Source organism: Nematolebias whitei, chromosome 3, assembly GCF_014905685.2.
Source record: "Nematolebias whitei isolate Nwh7 chromosome 3, NemWhi1, whole genome shotgun sequence".
Taxonomy (NCBI): Eukaryota; Metazoa; Chordata; class Actinopteri; order Cyprinodontiformes; family Rivulidae; genus Nematolebias; species Nematolebias whitei.
In genome coordinates, this window is record NC_056500.1 from 13914571 (window position 1) to 13933179 (window position 18609).

At 38.0% G+C, this 18609-nt stretch overlaps 1 protein-coding gene across 1 annotated transcript; it reads right to left on the reverse strand.

Annotated features, from left to right (window-relative positions):
- Nucleotides 1-1658: 1658 nt before the first annotated feature.
- LOC119430585 (glypican-1-like) lies at nucleotides 1659-7633 on the reverse strand. The gene is made up of 4 exons (XM_037698018.1): nucleotides 7471-7633; nucleotides 5637-5767; nucleotides 2252-2427; nucleotides 1659-2112 (listed from the first exon to the last, which is right to left on the reverse strand). The coding sequence occupies exons 1-4, from the start codon at nucleotides 7597-7599 to the stop codon at nucleotides 1931-1933; spliced, it is 618 nt and encodes a 205-aa protein (XP_037553946.1). The 5' UTR covers nucleotides 7600-7633; the 3' UTR covers nucleotides 1659-1930.
- Between the last annotated feature and the right edge of the window lie 10976 nt (nucleotides 7634-18609).

Genomic DNA, 18609 nt, shown 5'->3' on the forward strand with positions numbered 1-18609 from the left:
ATATATGTATATATGTATATATATATATATATATATATATATGTATATATATATATATATATATAGATATATATACAAGCAGATTAAGGCATTCATCTTGACAATAAACATCAGCTGGAAGATTGCAAAGAGCATGTGTGCGTGAAAATTTAGTAAAAGCATTCCTTTAACTCGTGAACAATAACCAAGTCAAACTATCAGCTGATAAAACCAACCAGTTTAATGGATGAAATGTGTGAATAAATACAGTGGTGATTAAAAACCAGCCTAATACACAGTTTCAAAGTGTGCAAAAATGTGTGAATGTAACACAACTATGTGTGTAATGTCAGGAGTACTTTGTGAATGAGTAAAGTAGTGTATACTTAAATACATGCCAAGTTAAAGAGTATATCACCAGGCAAATGTAAAGCCCATTCTGCAGGAAAAAAACAAAAGTCTGACAATTTTAGCAACTGAGACGTTCTGCTTTCTGACTGATGAGTTTGTTTTGTCAAGATGTCGTATAAAACCAGATAAACATAACCACAAGCTCAAGTCGTTGTGGGCCTCGTCTCTGGAAGGTGTGTACAGTGTATTCAGCTTTGGTTTGACCGGCTGCTCAGCCACCAAAATGACATGAAGTGCATTTATCAAGTAGTCTTCTCTCACATTACTGCGTTGTTAAACATTCTTGAATTTTGTGTGTTTAGTACGGTGGCCCTGAGGTTTAAACAAACATTTGAAAAAAATTACATTAAGCCAAACCCGAATTGGCCAAACTGGAAGTGGTGATGAAACGGAATTACATTTCATTAAACAAAATTACAAATTTTAGTTAAATATCATTTTTGTTTACTTTTGTCATATGTTTTGCTACTTCTCTACTCCAAATAATGTTTCTTAAAGTTAAATTTGATCTGTATAATGGTAAATTGTTTGTGCAAATGTTAGGAGGTATGACAGAGGATTCTTCACATGCTTATATGCTTCATTTTGTAATTTGAGATTATCATTCATTCTTTTGTTCTTGTGTTCTATAAATAAAGTAAAAAAAAAAAAAGCAGTTTTTCACCACTTTGGGTTTGGCCACTTCCTGTTTTCACCACTTCCGGTTTGACCACTTCCTGTTTTCACCACTTCCGGTTTGGCTTAATGTAATTCTGTTTTTTCAAATGTTCATTTGAACCTCATGGCCACCGTGGTTTATTTTTTATTTTTTATTTTTTATCAAAACCATAACCAGACACATTAGATTTCCGTGCAATGCTGGCTCCTAAAAAAATGTAGCAAATGTTTGCATGTGCTTTGACAGGACTACATTTTTCCAAAAATCAAATGTTGCAAACACAATATGTCCGACAATTCCAGAGAATAATTATTTATCCGCGTTATTTTAAATGATTCCTACTGAACAAGTCTTGAAGTTTACAGTACATCACAGATTATGTGGGATTCATTGTCATTGAAGTTTCACGTTGTACATTCATGGCTCAATATAGTGCCAGTCATTAAGGTAATGTACACAAACATTTACAGCATACGCAGTTTTGTTTTCTGTCGGGTAACCTCGACTTAAGTTATAAAACAAGATGTTGATAAAGTCACCACAGATGAGGTCACCTGCTGACTGGAAACTTGAACAAAACGGACAACTTCATCAGAAAAAGCCTCCTTCGTTGTCACTTCCTTCCTTTTCTTCATTCATTCCTATAAAAAAAAAATCCACTGACCAATTCTAAAACACATTCAAATCATAACTTGATAAAACTCATTAAAATAAAGACTCTAGTTAACTTTTGCTCATCTTAGTCAAAGAAAAAATGTCCATTCTTGCCCCTAAATGTCTTTTCTACTTTTTGGCAAAGGTATGTTCCGGTCTTCCATCGATCAGACTCATTGTTCGGTTATTTTGGCTGCCAAAGTCTTGACACGTGGCAACAGCGCTCCATCATCGCTGAAGCAGCAGGATGGTCAAAGGCAGCAGCAGTAGGAGCTTACAGATGTTGCTTTGGGACGAGGTAGCGCCTCCAACTGGACCATCGTCTGGTGAGTAGGCGTACAGTCCAGGTCTGCTCCGAGGACACAATCCACCAACGCACATCCCACTTCCTGAGCCGCTGATGTCATCACCTGGACAGATGTAAAAAAAATAAAATGATTAAATTAATTTTGAACTCAAAGTGCAAGGCAAAAGCCATAGTTAGTCAAAACTGGTCATACACAACAATTTCTATCTCTAAGACGTAGAAATAATCCTAAAGAGACCCACTTGCATCCTGGAAGTCTACGTCGTTGCCATCCAGTGCGTTCTTCAGCCGATTGCTCATTATTTTGAGTTGCATGATCTGCTGCCGGATGTTCATGTCTGGCTTTGTGATGTCGAGCTCAACTTCTGGATTGTTGATCTGACTGGCCAAACCATCGCCCATAACTTCTGGAAGGTATCTGGATAGAGCAGAATATATAAACTGTGATGCGTTCACATAAACTGAAGTTAGAGTCTTACTCTTCATTGCAGATGTCATGTTGGTTGAGAGAGGAGTAGAGTGCTGCACGTTAAAGGGAACTTTATAAACATTAAGTCTGGGTTGTAACAAATGGCAAGCCTCAAAAAGATACAATAATTTATTCAAAAGTGCAATACAGTAAATATACACAAGTATGCTTCTTATTATACTTCGCAGTAGTACACAAAACATGTAAGCAAAGATTCCCACAAATATTACCGTACTTGTGCAGAAGTGAAAGCAATATCCTTTATAGGTTGTGAAATGCTCTAATTGTTAGTTTTTGTACATGCAGATTTGTTCAAATAATTATTTATCACAAATGAATTTATTTCTAGACGTGATTGTTAACTCTTAATAGTTTTTTTTTTTTTTTTTTTTTTTTTAAGAGGTAGATTTACTGATAAATATGTTGTTTTTGAAATACAGCTAAAGCATTTTTTAGTTACAGGAGTTTTAAGAAGAAGCACAAATGTATTTCCTTAAACCACACTAGTATAAACACAAATGTCTAATGTTTAATTAAGTATATTTTAATATCTAATTATATATATATATAGCTTGCGTTGTTTAATTTGAATTAAGCAGTATTTCTCAAAGTTTTCCTAAAGTTTTTGACTGTTTTACTAATTTTCCATTCTTGTGCTGAACCACTGCACCCCCACCTCCTCCTGGTGCTGAGCTAATTTCAAGCAGTTACATTTAAACACACATGCTGCCTAAACTTCGGCTTATGTGAATAAATTTCAGCCACATCAGCCTTCAAATATTAAACTAAACAATGGACTGTGTTATCTGTTTAAAATTTAAAGTATGTTTTGTGGCTCTGAATAAATTGTATTTGGGAAGGAATTACTTTTTGATTGTAACTAATCATAAGTGAATTGTAAATCAATATAATAATTGCAAAAGTTGCAGACCACTCCCTCACATGGATGCCTTTAACATCGAAAAAAAAAAATCCTTTAAAATATGTTTAACTCCATCGAGTCACAAGAAATTAAGTTTGAGCTTTTATTTAATCCACGAGATGTCACTGTTAAACTTCAAACACACACGCGCACACACACACTCAACCACACACACATATTCTTAATCTGTCACAACCAGTCAGCGATTCATCTATGTTTCATGGCCACCCTCAAATTATTCAGACGCATGAAGGCACATTTATATTTCATACCTTTCGGATGCCTCACATTTCTGAATAAACTGCTCAGAATAAATCTCAGAGCTTGGCTACGGTCCAAGCACTTAAAGACACAGAGGTGTGCCCAGCGGCTGGATAGAGTTTACATGAACAACGCATAAAACTGCTTAACAATCCATTTCCCCACGTGTGCTGACAGGGTTTTGGAGATGAAGGTTCATGTGGCCTTGAATGCTTCAGCTGCAGATTTAATCATGATTTAGAACCATTTTGTATGAGAAAAAAGATGGAACAACTTTCCTTTCAGTCCAGTTTTCAGTTTGTCAGAGCATGTCGCTTTGTGTTTTGACAAAAGTGTGACAAATTACCTTTTGGTAAAAAAAAAAAAAAAAAACAGGCCTCTGATTGGAACTTCTAGACGTTTTATTCCTGTCCACTCTGCTCATCTCTCTTTTGGTTAAAGTTAAAAAAGGAGGAAGGTTTCATGTTGGAAGAAATCCTGTTTTTCAGTTGCATTAATAAAACTTGCAAACTTTGAAGCAGCTTTTTCTCAACACTGTCAGTGGTTTTAAAGGTGGGGGGGTGGAAAAGTAGACAGCTTACAGTAGTGTCTGCACTCAATACAATACTCAGTTTAAAATACTTTTTTAAACCAACTGAAATTGCATTTCCTGCGAAAATGCAATGTGAATGCTTATTGTTGAAGAACTTGCTTAAAAACAGCTAAACTTTGCTAAAAAAGAAAACATGCTGAAATGTAGCTGCAACAGATGAACAAACCTAAGTTAGCAGAAGAAATAAAGAAGACATATTTACTGAATACAGAAATAAGCAGAAAAATTAGGAAATTAGCTAAAAAAAAGCTAAAATTAGCACAAAAAATAGCTGAAAAGCTGCTGAAATGGCAGAAAGAAACATAAACTACCAGAAGGAAGTGGAAGGAGTTGAAATGAGCTTAAAAAAATGTGGAATTAGCTGAAAAAGCTAAATGTAGCACAAAATAGCAGATACAGCTGAAACGAGCATAACAAACAGAAATTAGCATAAATAAGTTGATTAGGATGAAAGTAGCAGAGATTACCATGAAAAACTTGAATTTATCTGAAAACAGCTGAAATTAGCTAAAACAATATTTAAAAAGTAGCTGAAAATAAAAGCTTAAATTAGCAGAAGAAAGCAGAAAGAAGTAGAAATGAGCACAAAAAATGGAAATTATCCAAAAAAGCTGAAATTAGCAACAAAAACAGCTGAAAAGTAGCTCTAAAGGCAGAAGGAAGTAGGGAGAGCAATTGTTTATTTATTTTTGCTGAAATAAACTGGAATTTTTTTAACTGAGTGGAAAAAAATTGGAATAAGCTGAAAAAGCTTAAATTAGCATAAAAACATTTATAGCTGAAATAGTAGAATAAACTGAAACTTGTATAAATAAGCATAAAGGAGTATAACAAGCTGAAATTGGCAGAACGAAATTAGAAGAAGCATGAAAGTGTTGTAGTTAGCGGAAAGAATCTGAAAGGAGCACAAAAAAAAGCTGACCCCCCCCCCCCCACACACACACACACACACACACACACACACACAGCTTAAATTAGCTGAAAGTAGCTGGAAAAGAAGTTCAAATTTGCACAAGGAAGCTGAAGGAAGCTGAACCAGAACAAAATGTGAAAGGAGCAGTAAAAGGTTATAAACGCATGTTAAGATTTGAAGGATGTAAAAAGAGCTCAATTCATTTTCTATGAGAGATAAATGGCCGAAAAGGCTAAATATTTCAAAAAGCTAAAGTTGCACCAATAACAAAAGCCATAGCAGGCTTGTCCTGGAAGAGCTGAACATTTTGAGATACGATTTATAGAAATTGCTTGAAAACTGTAGGATGAGAGTCGTGCTGAAAAACGTCCAGAAGAAAAATGGATCACAACAGTGTGAATGCTTCATAAACATTCACACAATGAGAGATTGTGAATGTGCAACATCCCTCACCATTCTGTTTGCCTCACCTGGATTTTGACATGCCGTTCCAGCATTTATCCTGACTGTTGCCTCCTGCAGCAAATTTACTGCAAAGTGCCACAGGAAGCTGGATCCAATACTGACGCATCTCCCTCAGCTTACTGGACAGGTCTGACACCTGAAAACACAAAACGTCTTTTAGAAGTAGCAACCCAAAATAACACTTACATCAGATTTTATGTTCATTTCAGTTTATTTTTCTGCTGATCATGAGACACCCATCAGGAAGCAATCTTATAATTAATATATGCAAGCCACTTATCTGCAAATATTTATAAAAACCACTTAGTAACCATAGTAACAAGCCTGGATGCAAGCATTGGTATTATCTCTGATTAAAAGGACAGAAGTGATTAAAGCAGCTGGAATATGTTCTAATCCCTGGACTTTCCTTAAGTCTCATTAAAATCACGGAGCAGTGATTTCACAGATCCGAGTCATTAATGCACGAGGCGCTTGATTCTCCATCCATCTCTGTTCATTGTAGAGATTATTCACAGAAAATGATCAATCTGACATCTAGTAAAATTAACTTTTGTTTAAATTATGTGATACCCAAGAGCATAAAGCTACACATTAAATGACATTAAAGGAATGTACAACTTATAGTATTTGACTTTGACTAAATTTTATTTTTTTCATTTCAAGAACAATAATATAATCATTAGATTTCACACTTTTTTTATTTTAATTAGAAATGTTTCTTTTCTTCTCGTTGTTTATGCAAAGTTTGTAAGAAAATAAACCAAATGTCAGGTGAAATAAAATAATTGCCTTATTTGCATTATGACAAGTTGTTTTTAAACCATTGCTGTGCAGTATGCATGCACATGTATCCAGCTGTTGACCCTTTTAAAAAATGATATTTCTTTAAATTCCCAGACTTATATTTAACAAACTGTTATTCAGAGCTAACGCAAAGTTTTGAACAGACGTTCTTGTTCAGTTTGAATAGGCAGGTGTGTCCAGATAATTTAATTTACATGTAGTGCTGGGTTGTATTAAATGTAATATTCGTAAAACTGAACTCCCTACTTAACATTTTACTTTGTAGACAAAAGAGATATATAATAGTCAAAATTTATATTTTGCCTACACTTATGATTTGTTTTATGTTTTGTTTGGTGAAAACAAACTCAAAGGAACATTTATTAACCTTCATGATCCTCATAACCTTACACCAAAGTGCATGCTCAATAATCCAGGTATAAAATCCAACAATGTTCGGTCAAGTCATCTGGACGGTTTCATCCTTCATCCAAAGGACTTCTTCAATCTGAGGAACCACCAAACAAAACTGAATCCCACAACAGCCTCTAGTAGAAAAAAAACAGCTTGCTGGTGCTAAGATGGCCTCCGTGGCCTGCTCTCTGCCCCGTCAGCTCCTCAGAGACAGTCATGCCAAAGTGGTTCAAAACACCACTTGTTGTGACAGGATTTTATTTCTACCTGGATTATTAAGCATGAACTTTGGTGTTTTGAACCATGCTGGAATGGAGGAGTTGATGAGGGAGAGGGCGGGCCCTGGAGGCCATTTTAGCACCAGCAAGCTGTTTCTTTTTCTACTATGGAGTATGCTGGTGTGGGAATCAGTTTTGATTGGTGGCTCCTCAGACTGAAGAAGTCCTTTGGATGAAGGACGAAACGTGTCAGAAAAAAAAAAAACAAGTCCAGATGACCTGACTGAACATTGTTGGATTCATCTATTCTCCATGAGATGATGCACTTCAGGCTTCCTTTTTACTTTCTTTATTTTCCTTTTACTTTGCTCTTCATTTACTATAATATTCAGGACATATTGGGGGAAAAAATGAAGCAAACCTGCATTTCCAGTCTGAGACCAGCTGTAGGTGAGGGCTTGTATTCTGAAGCGGTCAGTGAGCCACTTTTCCTCTTCTGCCCATGGAGGACAGGACTTCCTGTTCCTGGTTCACCAGGAGTTCCACACATTTGATACACCTGCACCCACCCAGGAGACGAAACAAAAGAACTCTTACCATAAATCTGAAGTGTCTTTACAAACAGAAGTAATTTAAACAGACATCAAATCAATACTTTGTGTGACACAGCTTCATCTAACCATTATTACATGTTTTTATTTTTTTTTTATGATGCAAGCTCTAAAATTGTTTGTAAAACTGTATAACTAAGTATATTTTTAAATTTTAATGTGAGACTATTGTGATTACTTGCAAAGATTTTAAAATAACTTCTGCAAAACATACAAAACAGAAATGCGTTAGCTCTGGATTTTAGTCCCAGAAGATATTTTATAAACTTTGGCATGCATCAAAATATTTTACTGAGTCTGATTTCCAGATGATTGGCAAGAGCGACGAGCAAACTGTATTTGTGAGTAATAAAACATGTCCGCTAGATGGCGCTGCAAACAAATGTTTCAAATTGTTCTGGTGTTGCTGCCCTTTGTCCTGCAGGAGTTACCTTGAGCACATCCATGCTCTGACAGTATTGGCAGAGCAATGTGTTGAAGGAGAACATAGATCAATATGTAATCATGGAAGCTGAGCTGATTAATGAAAGATCTGAGGAACGAGAAAACTTCCTAAAGATTTCTTAAAGAGCTGAGAATCAAATAAAGTCAAATTAAAGTGATGTGATCATAAAGAGGCCTCACCTTGGCTGTAAACGTGTCCATGTTGTCCTGCAGGTAGTGCACGGCCTCGTAGATACGAGCAGGAATGGAGGACAGAACCACGTCAAGACTGGGTTCTGCGCTGAAACTGGACGCCACCATGATCATTGTATCTGGACAAAGGAGGGTATTTCTCACTTGCATGCACATGTGCATGACACAACCACGGAGGACGGCATGTGACAAAATGAAATAAATAAATAAATCATGAAACAAATCATTCAAAAGGTACATTTCATTATTTAATCGTGTATTTAATAATTTAATTGTGTATTTAACGATACAATAATGTATTTAATAATTAAATGATACATTTAATTGTTACATTTGTATTATGTACTTATGTCATTTTGTCACATTCCGTCCTCCATAAAAAAAAAAAAACATTTACAACAATAATAATAATAATAATAATCTACACAAACCATATTGCTAATCCTTAGCATTACTTTGAGCTTGCTGAAAGCTGTTTTAATAAGAATTTATACAACAAAGTTTTCAAGAACTTGTAACGTAAATACTCAAAGTCTGAACAGCAGATGAATGAAGGTATTACTCCGTAAACAGAGTGTCTCACCTATAAGCTCCTTCCACACTGGATCCAGGTCAGCTTGGTTGGCCAGGCAGCCCTTCATCACGTTGGAGCAGTAGTTGGAGCACGGTTTGACGGAAGCCAAGCCACGACAGTGAGGGCAGTAAACCAGCTTCATCAGGGCCCTCGTGCACTCCTGACCCAAAGAGACCTGGGGATGGTGAAAAATAAACATGTCTCAGTAATGAAATAAGGCTCTTTCACTTACAGATGTCCACGGTTCATGGCTGTTAAATCTGTTTTATTGTAAGAGCTACGTGAAGCTACTGAAGGCTGACAGTAGAGAGCAGTATTTACACATTAACCTGGAAAAGGCTGAACATGAAATCAATGCTTCCTATTGTTAACCTCAGAGAATGAGCAGGGCTAGCCTGGAAATTCCTTTCTAAAAGTGGAAATTTGTTAGTCGTTACTGAATAGAGGATTGCATCTGGGGGTTTTATCGCAACGCGTCAGATTTTGACGGTAAAATAAATAAATAAAAGGTGCTTGGATGAATTATGACACAAAAGGAGAGACAAGACGTAGGTTTGCAAAACCCTAGCCGGCTGCTTTAATAAGTAAAAAGCCCAGTTGAAATATTGTTTCAAGTTGAGAAATACGGAAACATTACAGAAATCTGTGTTTTGGTGGAAAACTCCAAAGATTAAAAAAATAAAGATCATCACACCCATAAAGTGACATCTGGGCTGTCATCACTCCAAATGAGAGCTTTGTTCTGAAAGTCTGACACTTCATTTCTGATGATCTGTGTGTTTCTCATTGGGGGGGGTTGAGACATTCTCTTTGACAGTTAGGGCGTGACAACCACACAGCCAGCATATCTGTTTTCCTGGGAATCAGCCCAGCAGACATTAAACACACTCACACGTAAAAAAAACAAAACACTCATAAGATCACTGCTTCAGACGACAATATTTACTTACATTTAACTCCTGGAGACTGATCAAGATCATAATTACTGTTTGTACACCGTAGGACTGATTATGTTGTGTTTTAACATTCAGTGTCCTCAACGGAAGGCGTGTGCTAACGAAGTGAGCGTGTGAAGATTTATGTCCCACATGAAGAACAGAAGGAACATGCTCACCTGTGAGACCTTCCTGACCACATCAGTGCTGACTAAGAGCCCCTGGACAAACGACCTGGCAGTAACAAAGGACCGGGACACCTTCCCTTTCATGTCTCGAGGGATGTCTCCAAATGGCCGTAGCGTCTCCTGTTGCTTAGCAACACATTCGAGGTAATCCTCTGACAGGTTGACCTGTCAAACAGAGATGACAGCAGCAGACGGGGGGGTGGTAAGGGAATTATATTTCTCAGAATGGTAATACAATAAATGGTGTGTTTCATTCCCATCAAACAGTCTAATTTGATGAATTTCTGATTATTGCTATATGTTCAAATAAATTACTAGACCAGGGCTATTCAATTAGCGGCCCGCGGGCGACTTCAATCCAGCCCACCAATGATTTCATAAAAAATTAGATGTTTTGTTTTGTTTCTGGACTTGGATTGTGTTTATTGCATTTATGATTCAATGCAATAAAATAAATGTAAATGTAACAGATCATTGTAAAACTTGGTTTATTTACAGAATGACTTTAATCGCTGGATGTTCGGCCCCTGAGCTGCTGGCTTTCAGAAACTGTGGCCCCCTGAGCAGTTTAGTTGAATAGCCCTGATAGACCATGTTTTATTACATTGTGTCTTGTAGTGCAAGACAAGTTTATAAAACCTTTAATTTTGGTCCGAATGATGGTAATAAAACTTGATCATTGTGCTAGAATGTGCGTCTTTCCATTTGTTCATTCTAAATTACTAATCCAAATCTTCAGCTACGTATTATTGCAATTAAAATGAGCACGCTTTTTTTTTTTTTTTTTTTAACCTGTCGTTACTCACATCTGTGAGAGCAGATGCTTTAAAAGTTCGCTCTAACAGGCGGGACCAGAAGTCAGAGAAGATCTCGCCCAGGTTGAGGGCAGAGCCCCGGTAGTACTGGCGCAGGTCGGTGTAGAGGTCTCCGAAGAGACGAGTGTTCTGGGAGTACAGCGAGCCGAGAGGAGACAGCACCTCCTGCAGGGAGCGCTCAGATCGACTGTGGAGCTCAGTGAAGTAGGCTGGAGGAGATGCAGAGAGACAGAATGAAAGGTACAGTACAGCTAAAGGGATTTTTAGTGATGTTCTGTTAAGTACTTATGAATAGTTAGTATCAGGTGTGACATTGGTCAGGGGCCGACGTCTTAGTTCAGGCCGGGCTATTTGTTATTCAAACGAAGGCTTAATTTGTTTCAAATCACTTTTTAGCATGAAAAAAAACAGCTCTTTTCAAAAACAATACTCAGATGTGTAAAAAACCCCAACTTTAGCTAATGTTAAACTACTACTCTTTTGCACGCTCTAATTTGCTGAACATTGTCTGTGTTACTGCTCAAACGTATGTGTACTGAGCAGCAACTGTGTAAATGTGGGTGCCCTAACAGTCTGCAGAGAGTTCAGTAAACTTTAACTCTGACTAGACGTGCTGATTAGGTGGACAGATCCATTCAGCATCATCAGCATCTGTACAGTTTAGACTCGACACACATGCATTCACGAAGTAACATAGACGATGTTTGGTTGAGAAAATCACAACATACTAAACAACCAGTGTCATAGAAATGTTTAGAGGTTTAGTATTAGCTATGCAGCATTCTTTCACACCAGTATAAATGCTATGTGCTCCATGACTAATGTCATGGCAGTATGATACTCTAACTGCTTGACATTACTTCAGACATGACCAAACTTTCTGATTAAAACTTTCCTTAATAGCAACAGATGCAAACAAACACAAGCGTTCATTTAAAGACATGATTCTACCCACATCACTTTCAGTTTCATTTAGGTCTTCACTAGCATGTGAGGTACTGTACTTTACACCGTATAAGTCGCATCAGTCCAAAAATATCTAATAAAGTGGGGGGAAAAAAACATAAATAAGTCGCTTCGCCGTATTAGTCGCATCTATTATGCGTCACCGCTGACCAACCGGAAACATGGGCCGGTGGTGTGCCAAAAATCGATTGGCTGCCAAATGGTGGCTGCGAGAGTGTGCCTGGGAGGACTTTAACAAGAATTTAACAAGATCAACACTTAAAAACAATTAATTGTTTGCTTGAAATTATAGCAAAGGCATGTCTCAGTTTAAGTTTTTCTTAATAGATGCACTTTAATGGTCAAATCAGCTGCATTTCTCTTGGGCGGCGCGGCAAAATGCAGCTGATTTTTTCTCCAGGAGTTCCAGAGCAATACAAAGGTGGCTCTGTATGGCAAGCCAACTGCCTCATTAATAGCCAATTTTACCTATTAATGAGACACTTGGCTTTCCAAATTACTCAAGCGCCCTCTAGCGGCTGAAAATGATAGTGTTCAATATTTTCTATATCAGAATGAATGAAATCGTCAGATCTCAGCCAGAAATTGGTTTATAAATATGGGAAAAAACATAAATAAGTTGTGTCGGTGTATAAGTCACAGGGCATGTAAATTTATGCAAAATGGTGTGATTTATATGGTGAAAAGTACAGTGCTTTAGATTATTTGTATAAAATAAATGCTTGACTACAATCATTCGATGGCTGATGACTTCTGTTTGTGTTTAGTGATCATGTTAGGGCTAATGCGTTATCTGTTAGTTATCACAACAGGGATGGATAAGGAATAAAGAACCATAACAACAATAATAATATTAATAATATTAATAATTATAATAAGATAGTTTCAGCCAACATGCAAGTCAATTCAAAAGTTTTAAACAGCACTTAGTTATTGTATATTTTTTAATGGTTTCAGTCAACAGTGCTATAGACTTTTTGAAAGTCTTCTTTTGGACATCAGTTGCCTTTTCATGTTTTCAGTCCTTGCACCAGTTTACAAAGTTGTTTTTTTGTCAACACAACACTGGCTCATCCCTTGAGTTTAGGAACCCTTTATGCTCAAGTGATTGGAAGGCCCAAGTTAAAATGCATTGTCAAACAAACAATAATAATAATAATTAAATAAAAGATCTGAAAATGTTTAGGCACCAAATTGAAAATGAGTATAAAAAATGTTGCAAAATTCAAAGAAAACTTCAGAAAGTTGAAGAAAAGTTGCAACATAATCTGATTCCATGGAAGTAAAATACAAAGTAGAAACAATGACTAAGTTTTTGTACAGTTCAATATGTTTCACAGAACAGCTTTTATTACAGCCACACAAATTTATTTTATGACACAATGAATATTAGGAGTTAACATTAAAACTATAACTCTAGTTTTGTTCATTTTCATAAACACCTTTTTACAGGTTCCTTTGATATTTCCTGTGCTGCCCGATCCAAAGTGACAGGGAGGTCAAACAGAGAGAATAAGGAAGTCAGAGCTGTCTCTGCAGTACACTGGTTCAGGCTTTAAACTTGTGCTTCAAAGACTGTGGACCAGTGCCAGCCTGTTGTAACCACAACCAGATGGACAGCCATATTACTGCTACTGAGGTGGCCTGCTGCTTTTAGACTAATAATCGGTTCTTCTAATGACTCACTCCTTCCATTTTGTCTGTTTCTTTTTTGTATTTCAACTCCTTAGTTTATTTCATTAGCAATCAATACTTTTGAACTTGCTGTGTTTGTCTGTTTCTATGTTATTAGTGGTGGCACTTCTCCCTCCGTCCCTCCTCTGTCTCTGATATGCACTGATCTGCAGACTTGGCTCCTCAGTGGGTCAACTGCTCATTAGCTGAACTAGCTGCAGCCCTGGGGGACAGCTCTCATTCGGTGTTTGTGTGTGCGAAAAAAAACCAAAGCACGTGTGTGTATGTGTGTGTGTGTGTGTGTCCCCCATCGAGATCAGGGGATCGGCTTATCACATTTCATTGTGTCTGGCTGACTCCGCTCTCATTATAGCACCCAGGCAGGGGTCTCCTAGTCTCACAGGGCACACAAACTTGCATTCATTGACTCACCGGTGTTATTGAAGCAGGAGTATTGAATGCCAAATGCAGACAAACGCAACATCACAAACACACGGTATACAAATGTCACGCTCCTCTGGGTTCACTTCTGAAGATTTGTTATTGAGCTCAGGCAGTAATGAGTGTCTTGTATGCACTCACACACAAACAGCCTACTTACTGTCAAAGCTCCTGTGGAGCGCGTTGAAAGCAGCCTGCAGGGACCTGCCGGCCTCTCTGATCAGTCCCTCTGTTTCCTGGGTGCTCAAACCAGCCAGGTTTTCCTCCATGGTGCTGGTACAGCAGGTCAGACCCTGAGGACACATCCTCAGATGCTCACCTTGAACGATAAGAGATGCAGTGTTTTAACATATGGACTAAATGAACACCAGTTCTTCAACAATTGCTGGATATTTATCACCAAAATGAACAAAATCAGGCTCTACCAGGAGCTAAAAATGACATGAACGTACAGTAACTGCATTTATTTTTGTCTTATCCATAAAAGTTCATCACTTTGAACAAGACTTAAATATTTCAACAGCTGTTGAGAAGATTTGAGGTGCCCTTAGGATTAAACTCTTACCTTCAATAAACAGTTGGTTTTACTTCCTGTATCACCTACAGCTTATCCTTTTTTATTTTTGTAAAATGTATATAAAAATTGATTTATAGCTGATTTATATTGCTTTGTATTAAATGCTGATTGCCACCTAGATGTCCTGATGCATGCTCAATGATCCAGAGAGTTGAATCTAACAAGGTAGAGTCAGATCCTCTGGATGGATTCTTTGTTTAAATGTTTCATCTTTTGGACTTCTTCAGTCCAAAAGATGAAACATTTCAACAATAAAAGACAAAACGTTTCAACAAAGAAGAATCCGACCAGAGGACCTTATACAACCTTGTTCGATTGTCACCTAGAGTTTAACTACTTTATTACTGCCCTATGTCAAATGCAAAGAAACTTTAATGCGTTGTGTCTGTATGTGCATTTAAGATAGATGGATGGATGATAAGATAGGATGGATGGACGGATGGATGGATGGATGGATGGATGGATATTAGCAAACAATCCCATGAGCCTCTAAAGAAAGTTCAATTCAGAAAGTAAACATTTGATAAGCATGCATAATGGATTAACTTGTGGATTTAACCACATTCTTGATAGCCACCACAGAAAATCTTTTTTTTCTAACACAAACATGGTAACGATCTTGTAATCGTTTGTCCATATAGCACTGATCTGCAGCAACTGTTAAGGGTTTGCTTTCAGTATGGATTGGATTTTGATATTAAGAATAATGCAAAAAAAGGGTAACATCATGATTGTCAGAATCAAAGAGGACACTAAATTATCTTTCCCTGACTTCACTCTGTCTGGCAACATCCTCCAAGTCAGTGATGAGGTGAAATACTCGGGACATTACAAAGTACATAACCGCTGACCTATCTGATGATAGAGACATTTACAGGCAGCGTTGTATGCAATACGTACAAGCTAATATGCTTCTTTTGAAGTTCTCTAAGTGCTCAGTATCTGTAAAAACAGTATTCTTTAAAGCATATTGTACTCCAATGAATACTGCCCACATGTGACGGCATTACAGAAAAAGCAGTATGCATGGTGTACAATGATGGCATGGGGATGCTGCTTAAGGTGCCGTGATGGATTAGTGCCAGTCAGATGCTTGTAAATGCCAACATACCAACTTGTGCTGCTGTGCTTCAAATCCTTATTGACAACTGTATGTGTAGGCTAACAGACTCTGTAAATAGCATCATTTATACTCTGACCAACCCTGTACAAAGCTCTGTTAGGTTCTTCTCTAGTATGTGGAATCACTGGTGCCTAAATGTATATGGCAATGGCTGCACACTCTATTTATTGTGTCTTGTTGTTGTTTGCCTGTGTTTGTTTAGGACCATGTATGTGCCTGAATAAAAAAAGTTTTTCATTGATTTGATTGGTAACAACACATCCAATGTTACAAAGGTTGAGAAAGAATTTGATGTGGTACGAGCTACATGTCATTCACAACTCATACTCAAGGCAACACCTGGACATGTGAGAGCTGACTTCAAAACTTGCCTATCAACCAGTGGACCACAGGATGGATTTTAATGAAGCTCTTAGAGTGTGAAAATTGGCTGAATAATGTTATTTTAATGTCTGACCAAAATAGCTCCAGCTCCATCTTTTCCCGACATGAAATGTTCTTAGTTCAAAAGTTTGGCATTGAAAGAATTGGGCAACATGCATTCCTTTACAGAATGTGTGATCTTTAATTTAATTATGGAAGAGACCCTCCTTCCATCCAGTTTGATGTAATTTGGATGTGAAGCAGAACCCTGACAAAGACAGGACCCATAAAGAACAACTAAAGAAAGGTTAGGAGGTCAGCGCACCAGGTGTGTTGTCACTTTTGTAGCGAGCTGAGTGACTGCAGGGGGGCATAAACTCAATTTTTATAGGGTGTTAAATTACTCCTGAGTATTAAGAAGAATTAACACCAAGATATAAAAAGACCAGTTCAAGCCAAAGTCAAGTAATTTCAATATATTTTACTAATAAAAGAGAACATTTAAAAATTTTAATGTGCATTGGTGCCATTTACAGTAACCCATTGCAGTATATTTAGTTTAAAAAGGCAAAAATGTTCCAAGAAGCCTGTGTCAACTAGAAAAATGGGCTATGCAAAAATCTCAGCTGTAATGAACACTGCAAATCTTCCTTTCCTCGAGTCAATACCTCAGCCTTGATCCTTGCTTGCATGGATCACAGCGATAACTCAAAAATGCCTCGCCTCTGGCGTTTTCTTTGTCTATTCTTATGGGTATTTTTAAGCCCTTGAGACTGTAAAAACATAGATCTTTTTTACACATATAGATGGATTTGAACACACACACATTTATGTCAGCCTCGAGAACAATCTGCAGCATTAGTCTCTTGACACACAAGAGGCCTCGGGATTTTTCTGGGAGCCCACGTCTGAGAAGGTTAAGGGTGAGTAAGTGCCCCACAGCTGTGTGCTTCACTGCTCTCCTCTTTCCTAACGGGTCCTGGACTGGTGGCTGTGTGTTGGAGTTAGAGTCAGTGTGCGTGCGTGGGTGTGTATTTGGGTTGCAGGGCGAAATTTGTCCACCACGTTAAGTGGAGCAGAAGAGGAGATGGCTTCATCATCACCACTCCATGAATCTTTTACTGGCACTTGCTGGTTTGTGTGTGGTGTGATAACTGAGGGAGAGATAAATAGTGGAAGATGAAGTACTGCAAACGTAGTGTCCTATGTCTGGTTTCACTGCATATATCTGTTTTTATGTATTTTTGGTTCAAAAAGAATAGAAAGAAATTGCAGGTTTTGAGTTTCAACCATGATGCGCTTTACCTCTCAAATCAACAAGGATCGTTGTTTAATATTTTTTAGTTTCTTTGGCCTTTGAGTGTTGAATGCAGACGATCCTGTCTGAGACTAAACATGTCAACAGGTCTCAAACACATAAAGATCCATCTATCCATCCATCCATCTATCCATCCATCCATCCATCCATCCATCCATCCATTATCTTCTACTTGTTCCGAAGTTGGGTTGCAGGGGCAGCAGCTTGAGCAGGGGGAGGCCCAGACATTTCTTTCCACAGCCACCTTATCCAGCTCTTCTGGGGGGAGCCCAAGGTGTTCCCAGGCCAATCGAGAGACATAGCCTCTCCAGTGTGTCCTGGGTCTTCTCTGGGTCTCCTCCCAGTCAGACATGCCCGAAACACCTCCCTTGGGAGGCACCCAGGGGGCATCCTTACCAGATGCCCAAACCACATCAACTGGCTCCTTTCAATGTGGAGGAGCAGCAGTTCTAACCCAAATCTCTCATGGATAACTTACCTTCTCACCCTATCTCTAAGGGAGAGTTCAGCTACCATGCAGAGGAAACTCATTTCAACCACTTGTATCCATGATCTCATTCTTTCGGTGACTACCCAGAGCTCATGGTCATAGGTGAGGGTAGGAACGTAGACTGACCGGTAAACAGAGAGCTTTGCCTTACAGCTCAGCTCCTTCTTCACCACAACAGACCGGTGCAGTGTACAATACTATACTGATAGTATTGTGGACATAAAGATACAGATGTAGATAAATATGTTGGTGCCCTGAGAGCTCATTGAAACAATTCTTCAATTCTTGGGAAAACTGACTAAGTTCAAAGCAACTGTCTGATGTACCGTATCTCTATACGACTTTTGTATATGATACTGAGTAAAAAAAAAAAATTGTAAAAAAGAAATTATTTGTTGTTTATTTGACAAAAATATGCTAAAATTGTATGAACATATTTGTTGGGTAACCTTAAAGAGACTAAATATTTGCATTATATCATGTTTAGTCATGCTAGTCCTTAATTAGCATTTCAGATGCCTCAAAGCTTTTGATCAGTCATTCACCTTATTTAAAGGAACAAACATGCCACTAGGTATAGTATTATTGTGAGTACCACACTGAACACAAACCAAATTAAAGCTGCAAGCAGCGTTGAAGGCCCTCGCAGCTAAGCGCCGCTGCGGCCTCATGGCGACCGCGGGAACTCGAGCTACTCTTCCCGGTCGCCATGGAGAACGCTCACGCTACTGTCACGCGCCCATTTTCCGGAGTGCGCATTCACAGAACCTTTGACATCAGCTGCAACAGCATATATAACAACTGTAATAATGTAGGGGGCGCACTTGAGGCAAATATTAAACAACAACA

Bases quoted from the DNA above. Each gene is read 5' to 3' on its own strand.
- LOC119430585 (XM_037698018.1), bottom strand. From the start codon at position 7,599: ATGTGTGGAACTCCTGGTGAACCAGGAACAGGAAGTCCTGTCCTCCAT. The intron at 5,768-7,470 runs GTTTGCTTCATT...TTGTGTTTTCAG, and splicing joins GTCTCAGACTGGAAATGCAG to GTGTCAGACCTGTCCAGTAA. The intron at 2,113-2,251 runs GTGGGTCTCTTT...ACATCTGTCCAG, and splicing joins CGTAGACTTCCAGGATGCAA to GTGATGACATCAGCGGCTCA.